The sequence below is a fragment of the Aspergillus affinis genome (genome assembly GCF_023601865.1).
Source record: "Aspergillus affinis strain CMG 70 chromosome Unknown NODE_4_length_623078_cov_86_301200, whole genome shotgun sequence".
Classification (NCBI taxonomy): Eukaryota; Fungi; Ascomycota; class Eurotiomycetes; order Eurotiales; family Aspergillaceae; genus Aspergillus; species Aspergillus affinis.
The window spans coordinates 454,722-470,607 of record NW_026515785.1 but is presented as its reverse complement, the minus strand read 5'-3'; the positions used below and the strand labels follow the sequence as shown (position 1 = coordinate 470,607).

General features: G+C 49.0%; 5 protein-coding genes across 5 annotated transcripts; 2 read left to right on the top strand and 3 right to left on the bottom strand.

Annotated features, from left to right (window-relative positions):
• Positions 1-690: 690 nt before the first annotated feature.
• KD926_008045 (uncharacterized protein) lies at positions 691-1,557 on the top strand (the record flags this gene model as incomplete). Its single annotated transcript, XM_053103927.1, has 2 exons — positions 691-742; positions 809-1,557. The coding sequence occupies 2 exons, from the start codon at positions 691-693 to the stop codon at positions 1,555-1,557; spliced, it is 801 nt and encodes a 266-aa protein (XP_052960610.1).
• A 399-nt stretch (positions 1,558-1,956) lies between these two features.
• Positions 1,957-2,763, bottom strand: KD926_008044 (mitochondrial 54S ribosomal protein mL54; the record flags this gene model as incomplete). Its single annotated transcript, XM_053103916.1, has 2 exons — positions 1,957-2,210; positions 2,283-2,763. The coding sequence occupies 2 exons, from the start codon at positions 2,761-2,763 to the stop codon at positions 1,957-1,959; spliced, it is 735 nt and encodes a 244-aa protein (XP_052960609.1).
• A 2,587-nt stretch (positions 2,764-5,350) lies between these two features.
• On the bottom strand, positions 5,351-6,640 carry KD926_008043 (NAD-dependent epimerase/dehydratase family protein; the record flags this gene model as incomplete). Its single annotated transcript, XM_053103905.1, has 1 exon — positions 5,351-6,640. One exon carries the CDS (start codon positions 6,638-6,640, stop codon positions 5,351-5,353), a length of 1,290 nt encoding a protein of 429 aa, XP_052960608.1.
• Positions 6,641-7,599: 959 nt separating this feature from the next.
• KD926_008042 (spherulation-specific family 4 protein) lies at positions 7,600-8,897 on the top strand (the record flags this gene model as incomplete). Its single annotated transcript, XM_053103894.1, has 3 exons — positions 7,600-7,820; positions 7,960-8,317; positions 8,577-8,897. The coding sequence occupies 3 exons, from the start codon at positions 7,600-7,602 to the stop codon at positions 8,895-8,897; spliced, it is 900 nt and encodes a 299-aa protein (XP_052960607.1).
• A 5,999-nt stretch (positions 8,898-14,896) lies between these two features.
• Positions 14,897-15,886, bottom strand: KD926_008041 (endo alpha-1,4 polygalactosaminidase; the record flags this gene model as incomplete). The annotated part of the gene is made up of 1 exon (XM_053103883.1): positions 14,897-15,886. The coding sequence occupies one exon, from the start codon at positions 15,884-15,886 to the stop codon at positions 14,897-14,899; it is 990 nt and encodes a 329-aa protein (XP_052960606.1).

Below are 15,886 nucleotides of genomic sequence, written 5' to 3'. Positions count from 1 at the left end.
CTTTGGTTTCAAGAGAGTTTTTTGTGCGACTTTTATGTGTCCTGCCGTGGTCGGATGTTGTTGTTGGGAACGAAGTGGGGATCATAGCGACAGAGGACAGGAGAAGGAAGAAATGCCAAAGGGGGATCGCAATTTTGATGAAAACGATGATTGAGAGATGAGGCGAATTGGAGAGGAAGCCACAAGACCCGGGAGACGCAAGTGAGCAGCCCTGAGGCAGCAAAGGCAGGTGACCACCAAGACTCCTTCCTTCCTTCCCTCTCCGTACTAACGCCGTTTCCTTGGCTGACCAGGGATATCAATTTTCTCTTTTGCTTGTTAATTCTATCTGTTTTGATCTTGAGGGGTTCTTCGACGTATGTACCAGCATCTTTTGCGAGAAGTCCTCCCCTGGGACACCATTGAAGCTGTTTAGAGGGATGGGCATCAGGAGAATCAGCTCATGATCAGCCCTACCCGGCGTCCACCCAGCATGCTGGATGAGAATGAAATTAGCTCGAGGAGACCCAATGTTTCGGGCCCCCAATGCTTAATAAAACAAGCTGTACTTGATTTAACTTAGAGCGCATCGGAGTTTCGCCGCATCGCTGATAAATCAACGACATCAACCCCGCATCGCTCTCACTACTGAGTACACTCTCCTCAGCCTGCAGACTCCGATTCATACCAGGGAAAGAACAAAAAACAAACATGGCGAAACAACCCCCAGTGCATTTTTTCGATATTGAATCAACTCTCTCACGTACGACTCCTGCGGTAGTCAAGCATTCCTCCAACTCTAAACCCAGCTAGCTCACATTAATTGCAGGAGACCTGAAACCATGGTCCCCAAACACGATTAAGACCCGAATGGTTTTGAACTACAAACGCATTGCTTATACACAGTCCTACATCTCCTATCCTGATATCGCTCCACTGCTCTCCAACTTGGACGTCCAACCTAACAGGGAGGGCATGCCGTATACCCTTCCCGCCATTTGTCACCCGCCATCGGTGACGTCAAATTCGCACGGAGCTCTGATGGAATCTTTCGCTATCGCAGCCCATTTAGACCAAACGTATCCATCCCCGCCTTTATTTCCGTCTCGAGATGCCAGTTACGCGCTAGCTATCGGGGTTGACAAACTCGTAGCAAGCGTCAGATCCAGGTGTGCTGCCTTGTTGATCCCTCGTGTGGCGGACTTCCTCGATCCCAGAGGTCGCGAATATTTCATCAAGACTCGGTCGGCTCGGTTCGGGAAGCCTCTCTCCGAAGTTCGTCCTAAAGACCCCGACCAGATTCAAGCAGCTATCAGCGCGACGGTGGCCGAAATGGCACCCTTGGCGCAGATGTTGCGAGGCAGGTTAGGGAAGAACGGGCCTTTCCTGGAGGGCGACAGGCCAGGATATGCGGACTTCTTGATCGTTTCTTTCCTGGTTTGGGTCGAAAGAGGCGATAAGGATATATGGACTGCATTGGTGAATATTGGAGAGGGGGAGGTTCGGGCTCTTTGGGATGCATGTTTGCCGTGGGTAAATGGTCAGGGCGAAGATAAGGCTTGGGAAGTCCCTCGGTGAATGGTGCCTAGGAGAACACATGGCACATTAGCAATTTCTCTTCGATCGCTTGTCTTTCCTACAGTTCGTAGATATATCAGGCTTCGGTCGAGTCCCATGCCATGATCGTATGTACATGACAGAATGTGTGACAAGAACAGTATCCTGATGGTCAGTGGTGAAAAGGAGAGGGCGGAAAACCGTATACAAAAATGGCATTCCATTCAGCGCCTGATCTGCGGATTATAAAAGAAGATGAATACAAGTCACATAAAATACATCTGGAATGTCCCAACACGGGGGTCCTTTTCACGCGCACACGAAATGTCAGTCAACACAATTGTACAGAGGTAGCTTTGAATAGAACTCGACGCAACAAAGCCCTGATGACTCCCCAGGCAAACCCAACTATTCAAGAAATTAGAGTCCGCGCAGGAAGTTGGCCTCCCGAATAGCCTTTCTGCGGGCATCTCTCGCGCTCTTTGTGATCTCGGAACGCTTGTCGAGACTCTGCGTGGCCTCGCCCAACATGTTCTCGGTCGCCGATTCGCGGCGGTTGTATTCGGCAGGGGTTATATCGGTAGCGTGGTGGTGGATGGGGATCTTCGGCGGGAGGAGGGCAGCGCGAGCAGACATCTTCTTCTCGTAACGCTTGCGCTGTTTCTTGTTCAGAGCTAGGAAACGAAGGCATAGTTAGTAAAGGCTGGCATAATACGTAGATCGAAATGGGGATAGGATGTCCATACTGCTTGGGTCAACTCCGCCCTCGGACTTCTTGGACTTGTTGCTATCCTCCAGCAACGTCCACAGCCAATCCGGATACTCGGCGTCCTCCCGGGCGACGACGTTCGGCTTGTTTTTGAAGTAGTTGAGGCCGTGCAGGGGAGTGCCGACCGGGCAGGAGCTTTTCGTGGGTCGGGGGTTGGGCTTGGTGGGCTTTTCGGGGTTCACATCGGTGTGAATGCCCTCCGGTGTGCTCAAGGGTTGCGACACTCCCGGGGTAGCGGACGAAATGGCCGACGGGATCGAGACGTCGCCCGCGGCGGGCTGTCTAGGGGAAGGAGGCGGCGGGGGAGCGGAAACCGTAGGCTTGCCATCGGTGCTATAATTCCGGAAGAGGTTGCGCTGGATTGGAAGCTGGCGGGTGGATGAAGGAGCAGACCACGCAATCGAGGTTTGCGGCTGTAGTCGAGAGAGGATGCTGGTTCGGCACCGTTGGCAGATCATCTTGTCGTTGGCGGTTTAATGATCGAAGAAACCAGCAATGTGGACAAATTAAAGAACAAAAAAATATGACACACGAAACAGATTGGCCCACCGAACTGTCAGCGTAACGTGAGGATAGGATTGAGAAAGACAGTCGCCGGCACGGAGCAAGCTGGATGAAAACTGCGGGATGAATTTGATGCCAAGAGTTACGGTCACGTGAGTCACATAATGAGATTGTACGCTTGGTCAATCTACGCCAATACTTGCCAAAGTGGAGTGATTCGTATGTCTGTTCAGCTCAATCAACAGTTTGCATTGTTTTAAGAAGCCAAAATCGATGGAAATGGCCATCAACGGTGGTATAAATCGGGTGCTGGCTCTGCTCTTTGCAGCAGGTCATCATGTGACCACGCGGCTTGGCGACTGATCGCGCGCCCCAAGTGGAGATAGACAAAAGTTGCCTCTTTAGGAAGTAACTCAGACATCACGCGCAGACTTTCTTGGTCAGTCTAGCTGAGAGAGCCTATTTGTGGTTTCTTATCGCTGTGCCCAGGTTATTATGGAGGTAGGCCTCTCGGTGTTCTCTTCTGGTTCTACACGGCTGGCCCAACTGTTATGAAATATGTATTCAATGAGTCCTTTGCCTGCAAGCCATCCTCCCTAGCTACTATAATTTAACATACTTTTACCGAAGCGTGCAATAAACGAATTCCTCACACTTTCCTAATATGTCTACGCTGCATTTTCAACAATTCTAGATCCTCCTTTCGCTTCCGTGCCCTTCCTATATGATACCTATTCCTCGGTTCCATCAACGTCCAATCGGCAAGCGTAAGCGCGAGCAGTCGAGTTTCTGCTTCCGACTGAAGGTCTCCCATAGATCCCTGGATACTAGGCCCTTCCCATCAGGAAGCCTCTGTCCTGTTGTGAATCAATCCCGTCCGCTGTAACTAGACACTACCAATCAATCTCACATCAAATCTCCTCGTGCTGGCTCACTGATATATTTCTCAGAGCACAGGACCTAGTACAGAAGCCTGGTCTCGGGTCCTTGATCCACTGTGAAAGAAAGTGTCCCTACCATTATTCTATGCAGGGCCACCTCAACACACTTGCACCAGCCATCCGAATGCAGTTCGTATTCAAACACCACAATATGCAAAGGTCTTACAACGAGTGTTCTTTATGCCATCTAGGCTCCTTGGTGTCTCGGCAACGGAGATGAAAGGGTTTGGGGCGTTCTTGACACCTATTTTGCTGGTTATCCCTTGCTGGGGTGTCATATATAGATGCTCACTATCCATGGAGACGACGGCTGTGGAGAATATACGCACCCGCCAGTCAGAAGACAGACTACTTACCACAGAACTGCTTAGTGAAGACCATTCACCCTATTCATCCTTTAGAGATCTCGAGGAATGGAGATCTGCTGACCTTCCACAGCCCAGTGGAACCCTGTTTTCTATAGTTGGTGGCGCCGACAACCGAGCATGTGAAGTCGAATCGGCGCAGAAGAGACACCAGCCTACTAAACGTACTCCGCAGCATATTGCCTAGCGGACGCGTAATAAGGCCGAATTCAGGTGTTGGAACCGCCTTTTTCTGCGTCTTGTTGCCTACTGGGTACATGGGATATGCCGCTTTGTGGATGTGGACGGGGCACTGATAAGAACACACATATAAAAGGAAGCAACCCATCTACTGCACGCTTATCGGTTCCACAAACTAATGCATCACTCCAAAACGTCAAAAGATCAGACCATCGTACTTTTTCGCTTTGCAAAAATTGCGCAGATGAGGGAATATAATCCTTGTTGGAAGGCTTGTTGATCAGCGGTATCGAGGGGTTGAAAAGGAAAGCGATGCCCGCATGACTAAGCCAGGCCCCCAGATATTAACCAAAGAACATTCAACCGCATCCACGACCTTCAACTTACTTATGTTATGGAGAGACCCTGCCCCTCTCTCTCGTCAGACCGTCCAACTTGTCAGTCACCACCAAAGCTCTTGCTGTTCAATCGCCATCGGTCAGAGGTGGCAAAGTTCTCACTTTTGGCAAGTGCCACCTAAATGAGTGGCCGCCGGGACCGTCGCACCCCACGGGTTTGACACTTTTCAGTCAAGTTAAGCTCACTAATTAAGACCTACTATCCCATAGTGCTAAGTTCAGGCTTGAAAAAGAAAAATCAACCATCTTGATGAAGTAACAATTCATTCGATGAATTAGCTATTATAACACGAGATACAAGTGCTTCATGTTTCGGGTTGACACAAGGCTGAGAAATATGCTACAACGGTACCAGAGACAGACAACGCTGTGTGGGTTTGGATCTCGAAGGATTGCCTTCTATAATGCAAACAGAACAGTTAATATAGGTATGGAACTGCCGAAATTTTGTTGATGTGAAACTGATTGTTGACAGAAACACAGAAAAAGGCGAGACACTCGACGAACTCGGGGATGAAAGACAAAGAAATGAAAAGAAAAGAAAAATCAAAAAGGAGGTATTGAAAAAAGTGTGAAAAAAAGAAAGAAAATGAAGCACCACCAAACGCCGCCCTATGAAGAGAGCACATCCATTATTCAAAACATTATAGATAGTCCCTAGGAAGACAAACCGCTAACATCCAGGAAATTACACAAATTGACACAAGCATCTTTCAGGGTCTTTTCAGTCTTCCACTGAAGCTCATCTTGCGATCTGGTAGCCACGGCAACACAGGAGCCCACGTCTCCTGCACGACGGCCAGCGGCCTTCCGTGGAATCGGTTTGGATGACACACTTTCCATGGTGTTGACCACGTCCATGACAGAGTGTCCCTGCCCGGTTCCGAGATTGAACGTGCGGAAATTGTCGACAAGTCGTCCATCATTGGCAGCACCAAGTGCCGCAATGTGCCCTCGGGCAAGATCGGTGACGTGAATGAAGTCACGGACGGCTGTGCCATCCTCTGTGTCCCAGTCGGTTCCAAACATTTGGAGCTCCTTATACTCTCCAGTCATGACCTTGACAACGACGGGTAGGAGGTTGGTAGGAATTTGTCTTGGGTCTTCTCCCAGGAGACCAGACTCGTCGCACCCTATGGGGTTGAAGTACCGCAGAGCTACAATAGTCCACTCCGGGTCAGAGGCAGCAAGGTCCGCTAATATGGCTTCACAGATCCACTTTGTGCGTCCGTAAGGATTGGTGATGCCCGTGCACCCAGGCTTCACGACTTCCTCGGGTCCTTCGTGGCTTTGGAGGGGCTCCTCCTTGTGAACGCAGAGTTCCTCCTTAAGAGGGAGACCGGATGTCGCCAACGTGCCGTACACCGTGGCCGACGAGGAGAAGACAAAAGTTTTGATGCCGAATTCACCCAACGTGGTTGCAAAATCCACAAGACCTCCAACATTGTTTGCATAATATTTCAACGGATTTCGGATGCTTTCCTCAACCGCCTTGTACGCGGCAAAGTGGATGACGCCGGAAATCTTTGACTTCATCGAGCCCCATCTGGACTGGACCTGGTATTGTTCGAGCAGGCCGCGAAGGGCATCCGTGTCTCGGTAGTCGTGGGCGTGCAGGTGCATCGACGGCATCTTTGTGCCATGTTGCTCATGGTGCTTTGACGCTAGAGTTTTGATGCGGTCGAAGACGACTTGGAAGGAGTTGCTGAGGTTGTCGATCACAATTACGTTATAGTTGGCTTTCAATAGCTCCAATGTTGTGTGACTTCCGATAAACCCGAGGCCTCCGGTGACCAGAATGTACTGTTCGAGAGGGAAATTCCGCAGCAACTCCTCGAGATTGCCATCAAACAAGACGGATGATTGCGTTGCCGGCGTATCGACGCACACGGGAGAGCATGGCTCCACAGGAGTGCTTGCATCTGATCGTCGAGGGCTCTCCATCATTGGTGGTGTGAAAGGGCCAAGTGCAGACAATGCTGAACGAAGGATGAGGAAACGGGAACAATAGAGAGAGTCTGAGCAAACACAAGAGGAGCTTGTTTAAATGAAGATTCCTGGAGAGCGGGTGACTCCGAACTGGATACTCGAAAAACAGACAGGAGTCCACAAATTTTATACTCTCTGAAAACAAAGGCGCGCACTGCCACTGGTTCGCCGATGTAACCGCCGTATTCAGCTAGGTCAGGCGAAGATATCCGATTTGTGACGTGCTTTATTTACAACGAACGATGGGTATAATCAAAGGTCTGGATGCAAGGTAAAAAGAGGGATATACTATTGACGCGAAAAAGAAAAAAAAAGAAAAAAAGGGAAAAACCCAGAAAAAGAAAAAAAGGACAGGAAATAAACAACCACCCACGGGTGTCAGAATGTCGCATGGAAAGCGGCTAAAACGTCTTACTCTCTCCTTCAGGTGTTCTAGACAGAATTCGCCTCTGTTGGAAGGCAATAATGAACGAACTCTAGCCGCCTCCACAGGACCGCATTCAGTACTTTGGTACAAGAAAAATGAAAAGATCGTGAAAAAACACGGGCAAAAACGATTAACTTTTACAAAAAAAAAAAAGGAAAGGAAAAGAAAAAAAAAAAGGAAAAATCCAACCCTTGGAACCAGGGAAAAAGGAATTGTTCGAGAGCGACAGCCAACGATCCAAGACCTACTCCGTACTGCATGGGTAGAAACTGCCCCGCTCTATTTTGGGCCCGCGGCAGGCATACTGACCCTGGGACATTACAATTTTGCTAATAACCAGGTTTTAGAGGGCTGACTTCTACTTATTTCTTAGTTTTCCGGCTCCGTGTCTGGCATAATTTCGCGACGGCCAGACAAACCCACTCACTATTGCTTTTCGTTGCACTTTAATGCCCATCGTTTCTATTACAGCCTTCTATAGCGAGACAAAATGGCGCTAGAAAAACACGTGAGCGACCGCCGCTGCCTTCAGAGCCGGCGCTCTCGCATTATTTTGGCCGCCCTTGTTTTTATTGCTGTCCTCGCGGTCGTTATACCTCCGGCGGTTGTGGTCACCCTACACAAGAAAAACAGCATGGGCCCTAAAGCTACGGTCTTTGTGCCGCTCTATGTGTATCCTGCCCCCGGGGCCTGGGCTCCATTGGAAGAAGTGTAGGTCTTTTTTCTCAATTTCCCCCCTCTCTCCACCAACCAGATTGGAAAATCCCGCCCACGCCATCAGCCATCTGGATTCTTCCATGGCCTGACACAAGAAGCTATGATGTATCAAGGAAGTAGCTGAACGCCACAGGATTTCTACTCATCCGGATGTCAACTTTACGGTCGTGATTAACCCTGGGAGTGGCCCCGGGCCCGATGCCCTGCCCGACGCCAATTATACCCGAGAAATCCCTAAGCTTGTCTCCTTTGACAACGTGCGTGTCTTGGGCTACGTTGCTACCACCTGGGCAACACGAAATGTCTCCTTGGTTCGCAAGGATATCGAGACTTATGCGGCGTGGCCGACTAACAGCTCCAATCCCAAACTCGCGGTTCGGGGAATATTCTTCGACGAAACACCCCAGCAGTTCAATGCATCTGCATTGAACTATTTGCAAAATCTCACTGATTTTGTGAAGGATACGCCCGGGCTTGGTCCGGACCGCTATGTATGTGCAACCCTTGCCCCCTCCTAGACCTGATTGCTAAACGGAGTATTCCGTAATTTATCGATTACTATCATGCTTTTCCTTTTTTCCTTTCACCCCCACTCCGGTTTACTGTTCGTTCTTTTTCTTTTCTTTTGTATTTATTTATTTTTTCATTTTCATTTTCATCCTTTGTCGCCCTTGTTTACCCCGTCATCAAATCTATACGATCTGGAACCTCGATTGAGTAGATCAGCAATGCTAACTCTTGCCGATCTAGACTGTCCACAACCCTGGGGCGATTCCTGACTCTCGCTACCTGTCTACCGCTGATTCGACGGTGGTCTTTGAGGCAACTTATGACACCTTCCAGGAGCGCCATGGTGCCAACCTGTTCGAGGAGATTCCGAACAGCAATCGCAGCCAGCTATGCGCGGTGATCCACTCGGTGCCAGATAATGTGGAAGGATCCGAGTTTCGCTCGCTCGTCAAGCAGGTCCGCAAGGTTGCAGATGAGATTTTCATCACCCATCTCAGCACCGACTACTACGCTAGCTTCGGTAGCAAGTGGAACGAGTTCGTGAGCCTGATGGCGAAATGATCTCTATGATATCTATATTGGATGCATCTATTACGACATTTGCTTGTATATCTGGAATGATTGGTTATTAATGATGTATATGAAAGGCGGTTTCAGATCATGTTGGACGAAAAATCTCTGCACTTGGGCTTCATTATTATCATCGTTACTTTTTTTTTGTCTATTTTTATTTGTTTCCACCTTTTGGTTTTTAATCCACACGAGATGACACAGTACGAGCGAGAATCGCTCCCAGCCAAAGATTCCGAAGAAAAATAGTAAACATAGAAAGATGCTGGTTACGACCAAGGGCCAAGTTCATTGCTTGGTCTTGGCACACCGGACTTATCCATAACCGGTATAGTCCGGTAATGCATCCATACTGACCGGACTCAAGGGGTGTGTAATTTTCAATCCCGGCCAACCCGCTAGTTCCATACCCGCATACAAGCCCTAACTCAGACATGGAACCAGACATTCAGACAACCAGTCGGCCAAGATCCTCCATTTCCAGGTTTAGAACAGTCCCGTTTTTTTTTTTTTTTTTTTTTCTCTCTGTCTTTCTTTTCCATGTGGGTGCTAGAAAGTGGATGTATCTTCACTCTTAGTTACCTCAATCATATCACTAACTACGGAGTACATACCTCCATGCGTTCCTCTTTCACCATCTGCATCAGGGATTAATAATAGCGCGGATGCAGAATGGGACCTGACCTTGTCACCTTGCGGATTTGACGGAGACCGGCACCAGCACCCAAACGCATTGCCTACTTTTTTTTTAGATGGGTCCCATCCCAGGAGGATATCATTTGTTCGGCCCGAGCCAGGTGTAACCAATAGGGTTTCAGAAGCCGTGCAAAAAAGAAATAAAAAGACGGTGGAAGAAAATATCAGAATCGAAGTGAGTCCTGGCCAGTGATTTGGGGAGAAAGCTCAGACATGGGGGGCCCCGGATGGATGTCGGGATGGGCTGAAAACTAGTGGTGAGGAAATTTTCTCTCTTCTGCTTGGCTTTTCGTTTCTTTTTTAATTTAAATTTGTCTTATCCTATTCTATTATATCCATCGGCTTTCCAATTCGGTCGGTCGAGGGAGGCGACGTCGACGAGAAGAGGTGGACGGAAGGATGAATGACTGGTTGAGCCGGGTGGAATGTCTAGAAAGAAACCAAAAACAACACAAATCAGAGTCAGCAACCGGAGTTCCTAATTGAGTAGTCCGCTTGTTCGTCGTCTATTCTGCGGTGTGCATGCCATTCAACGCTTTTATTTAGCCTAGAGTGGGATGGGATGTTCTACGGCTGGGTCTAAAACCTATACAATGAGTGACGGACAGATGGACGAGTGGCCTGGTTTGTCTTGGGCCCTAATCAAATCCTGAAAGCGAGTTGTCTGCCTTGTCGGCCATGCTTTGCATCTGAGGGAGAGTTAGTTACAGTAATTAGAGGACATCTATCTAATAACCTAGTCCTTTAGCTTCGTCCTTCTGCCTTGGAAAATCATGGTGGTCAGTATCCTGGGTAAGACATACATATTTTTAGTTTAGATTGCGTGCAGTTGGGAGAGACATGGGTGAGGTGTTTATTTATAGTGTCTTGTTCGGCTGTTTCGTCATGCGAGCCGAAGTATCATGATAATGACCACGATAGCTACCTACCCTACCGCTTGAGGTAGTAGTATTGTTTGTGTCTTTGATTGTGTGCCTGTTAATGGCATTGATTTCCTCAGTATGTGCTGTACCCAGTGACGAAGTCACCTGGACGTCATCCAGCTATCAGGAGACTCAGCACTGATTTTAGGGCTCCGTTAGGGGAGAGTCGGAGGTTACATTATTCGGAGTAATTATGCGACGATGGTATCCCCTCCGGGGCATCGGTAACATGGGACGTACAGTAGAGAGCATGCATGTCGTACTCGATACATGGGGATCGACTGATCGATATCTTTCGCCCCAGTTCCTCTCGCCTCTTCTCCCACGCATGTCCGGATCTGTCTATGAGATGTAACCTTCCAGCACATACGAGCTTACCTACATATACACTCCAAACACAGAAGATATTCACGACAAACGCCTCCAAGCTGCTGGCTCGGGTCGAAGAAATAAGGTGAATTAAGGCCTGGGCCCGAAAGGCTGAGTCAGCCAGCCCAACCCTCGCAAAGACCACGTCGAAAAATAGTCAAATTGTAGTTTAAAAGTACAGTCCAATAAGCCCCGGGGTGTGCCTGCGGCCATGCCTTCGAGCCTCGTATTGCAATTTGATATCCGCCGGGCCTGGATCCTCACGACTCAACTGTCATCCCAACGTAGCAACCTCACGGGCATCATGTCTGCCTGGCTGTCAATTCTGTCAGTCAGTATGTATGCAGTCATCTCTTGCGCCCCCCTCCTATACCCCGTTCGCAGTGAGGTATCATCGCCCCCAGGCTGAAAAAGTCGCCATCCGGGCCATCCCATCCCCATCGACTGACAGTCAACGCCGACGTGACACATCCACCGCCTCGATAGCCTACCTATGTACGTCGTTACAGCACCGGATCTAGCATTATCTTCATCCCAATTCCGTACTTTCCGTCCTTAACTCCAGACTCGCACAAGCCATAGAAGTAAGTAGAACGTAGCAGCTGCAGCCTTAACTCCCTCTAAACCCCTTCTAAACGCCGAACAACCAGAACAAAGACCGTTCGACCGTCCGGCGACAGGAGAAGACAGAGGCCAGAAACCGTGCGAAGCTCGCCCGGGATATCTCATGTCCACCATCCTGCGCTATCCCCGACCATCGACCGACCTACTGGTCTACTTTACTCCCGGGGGTAAGAAGCAAACGCACGCCAAGCAGACCGGCTGGTCAGGAATTTCACATCGGGCTCTCGCTTCCATGCACGCGCAGGGAAAATTTGAGCGAGTCACTTCTCTCTTCCTTGGCCCCCCCCCTTTTTTTTTGAGAGGTACCCCATGAACTTATCCGGTCCTTGTTTTTTTATTTTATTTTGGTTGTCTGGTTGGAAACGAGACTATCCAGAAATCGATATAATTAGATAAAAATAAAAAGCAGATGAAAGTAATCGTAGTCATCAAAAAGAAGTCCTTCTAAGCGCCGCCTCCCCGATGATGGTTCCTGAACACGACCCACCCCTGACCGATGACCCAGAGATCTCAACAGTGAAAAAACTAAAAACAAAAAAAAAAAAAAAAAAAATTCAGGAACACCCGTCCCGCCGTCCAGGAACGGACCACTTTTCAAGCCGGTTTTTGTTTCTGTTTGGCTCCGTTTGTTGTCGCGTAAACATGCTCCGTATACGGAGTCGAAGGAGAAGCTCTTACTTTGACCTCGCCTCGGTGATTTGGTTTTCTTCTTTCTTTTCTATCTGATTCTGGGAATGGGAATGAAGTATGCATGCTATGTTAATCATACCATGTGGTATACGAAGCAAGCATTGGAAGGTAAGCATGTATTCTACCTAATTGTATGTATGTAAGTATGAAAAGCACAAAAATACACCTGGTAGTACAGGACCTTAGTGCCCATCCCATCAAAAAGAGGCAATCGCGCGAACCTGACCTGACGCATTGGCGCAAAATCAAGAAGTTCATCGTGACACCGCTTCTTTTCTCCCTATGCGAGGCTGATAAAGTAAAAGTGCTAGCTGGAAAGTGGTGACGTTCGTGGCCGTATTCATTCCTTTGTTTTTTTCTTTCTTTGTCGGATCGACCGAGTTTCCCCGTATAGGAAAACTCTGACTATGGGAAGATTTTTCTAAGACAAAGGACTGATTCGTGAGATCCTTCCTTGTCCTACTTTGTTTCATGCTAGATGCCTACCTTAACCTACTTAGGGACTTGGTAATAATGGGTATACAATGTCTAAGCGCACTGTTACCTTACCGGACAGACAACAGCAGATACCGAGTCCGTAAGATTGGTAATCCGGGGTGATCGAAAAATACGCACGGTACTTTCTGCCCACTCCAGTCGGTAATTATGGTAAGTAATAAAAAGATCAAAATTACCCCCCTCCCCCCATCAGGTACTTTAGCGCCTGGATAACTACAGGCTAAACTCCATCTCACGGTACAACACATCTACTCCGTACTAACCTAAACATAGCTTAGGTCTTGTTAGTGTCCTTACTAAAGCCCAAGAAGAGCACGCTAGCCGACTTCAAACACCCTCTAGCCTCTTTTCTCCAATCGGCCCTAACGCTTGCCGCTCAAGCTAAGACCTGGCCATATATCGTACTGCAAGTCGGAGGAGGGGGCAGGTCTCCTCCGATGCTTGGCGCGCGATTCGCCTTGGTCTGGTCCGGGATGGAAATACTTAGTGAATTCGGACTGGTAACTAGATGGCAGGTGACTGGTCTGCTTTTCTGACTAAACGATACTAAACTAAACTAAATTGTGCAGTAGTTAGTACGTAGCTATGCGCCCTGTGGTTACTTAGGTATAGGGCCAGGCATAGTGTTGCTGTACTGTGCCTCAATCCAATGCAAGATCGGGTTCGATGTGTGCTGGACTCCGGCCGGTCCGGATGTTTTATCTGATTTTGATCCCATGGTTTTCGCCCTCTCGGCTACCTCCGATGTATAGATCGTTTACTGTATGTACTCCGTCTAGTCGGCCTGTTGCCCTGTTCGTAGAGCATGCGCATAGGTCCATGGTTCTAGCCGGCCCCGAGACCCCGATCTAGTCCATCATCTCAGTGCCAGACTCCAGTAGTTCCATACCAACTTTGTCGGCTGTTTGGGTCTGATTCTTCAGGAACGGAGGGTCCGTTATTGGGCTGAGTGCCATAATTAGGCGAACCGGACGGACAAGTGCGAGCAAAATCAATCGGTAGGTAGGCAAGTCACGGAGGACGGAAGTCCTGCGGAAGGGCCAAGTTTTTTTTTTTGTGAATGCCAAGACTTCGGACGGCGAAGACTCTGATTTTGGAGGGTCGTTCCGCTTGGGTCGTTTCTACTCTCTAACCAGTAACCGCATACTGTACTTTAGTTTGTAGAATTTTTTTGTTTTCTGTTTTTGGGGACTCTAATTTTGGTCGGACGGAGGAGTTCCTTTTTCTTGTGTGTGTTTGACTACCGATGTATTTTATAATTCTTTTTTTTGGTGATCCATTGTTGACTTCGATAATGGAGTTGCTGGCTCGGTTGCCCACTTCGCGGTTTGAGGTTGAGACATGGTGTGAGTCGGTTCTATTTTCACACGCATTCGGATGCCGCGGATGAGATGGGATCATTGTTGGTGATACATGGTATGTGAACGTTATAGAGGGCGTGGGGATATGGGGTGATATGGATGTAGAAATTGAAGGAGACATGTTCGACAGAGATTAGGGATAGGTAGGAGATAGGATTAGCGCGCGTCTCATCTAGTCTCAGTGTGAAAGTCTTGGAGACTCGAAATAGGCATCTTCTTTCAGCGATGGTTTGATATGTGTATATGATGGGAGGGTACTCATAATTGACTGGTGATTTACATGCTACGCTCGGTCTTCTTTCTGGTCAGGTCGGAAGTTGTTGTTTCAATGACTAACTTGTATCTGGCCTCTAGTTGATTAATAACTACCGTGCACTGTAGCTAATTATATGCGTGAATGATTTACATGTTTCCCCGGGCGGGATTTAGATTAATTATAGATTAATCGCTATGGGGTTTCCGTTGAATCCTTGTGGCACACGAGCCACGAGCCACGAGCCATGAGCCGCGAGTCACAGTAGAGAAGGAGAGACAAGCTCAGGATTTACATAATGCATTGGGTTCTGTCAGGACGTGCATACGTACACACGTCAATGTTATATGGGTCTGGTAGATTACATCATATTCAAACTAGGTACATAAAGGTAGATAGTAGTAGTAATAGTGGTTTGCAGATCCCAACTCCCTGCGCCCGATGCTCATGCTCATGCTCATGGTTCATGCTCATGGTTCATGCTCATGTTCATGTTCACGCTCAAAACAGAAAACTTACACGATGGTGTTGCTCTGATCTACTGATCCCAGAAGATAGAGGGATGACTCCCTCTGCTTAACAGGCCTGGATCCAGTTGTTCAGGTTCATGTTTTTGATCACCGTGGAGAAGTTGCCCGAGCCGCTGAATTCGCAGGCCTTGTTCTTCTGCTTCGTCGAGACGTTGATGTTGTTGTCGATGTCGTCGCCCTTGGGGTACTCGATGTGGAAGACCGGCTTGTCCTTGTGCACAAAGGCGGCGTACGTGTCGCATTCCTCGTACTGCGCGCACTGCTCGTTGACACTCCACTGCATCTTGTTGATGACCTTGGGGATGATGGCGCCCGCGTTCTTCAGACCGATGGACATGTTGCGCTTGTGCGACTCGTCGGCCAGCCAGTTCATGTACGTGGCCGAGTCGGATTCCTTCAGGTCCAGACCGTTGTCGTTGTCGTATCCGTCGACATTGTCGGGGTCGACGCCGTCGCAGCCCTTCTTAACCGCCATGTCCAATCGGTCGGCCATGATGTCCTTGACGTTGTCGCTGCGGATGTCGATCCACTTCTCATCCTCCCAGCCGTCCATGACCGATCCGAGACTCGACTTCTTGAACTTGTCCTTGTCCGGGCGAAAGTTCTCGTAGCTGCCTGCGGAGAAGTAGCAGATGACCTTGCGGCCCTGCTTGTGGAGCTCGTCGATGGTCTCCTTCTTGTTGGTGAACAGATCGATGTCATAAACGTCGACGTCATGCGAGGTGTCGTTGAGCGGGTACAGCAGCTCGATCTGCCAGGTGGTGCCGGCCTTGGGCTTCCATTTGACGCTGCCGCTGGTGGTGTTGCCGCCGCCGCCTCCGGTTGTCGGCGGGGTGGTCTCGTTATCACCGCTGTCGCCTTCGTCGTTGTCGCCGTTGTTCAGCCCTACGCCGAGGCCGACGCCCAAACCAACGGCCAAGGCGATGATGGCCAAGAGGACCGAGCCGATCACCAAGAGTTTCTTCTTCGTCGACCAGGATTTCCAGCCTCCTGCCGACTGACCCTTCAGGGCCGCTTCCTCAAAGTTTCCTACCAT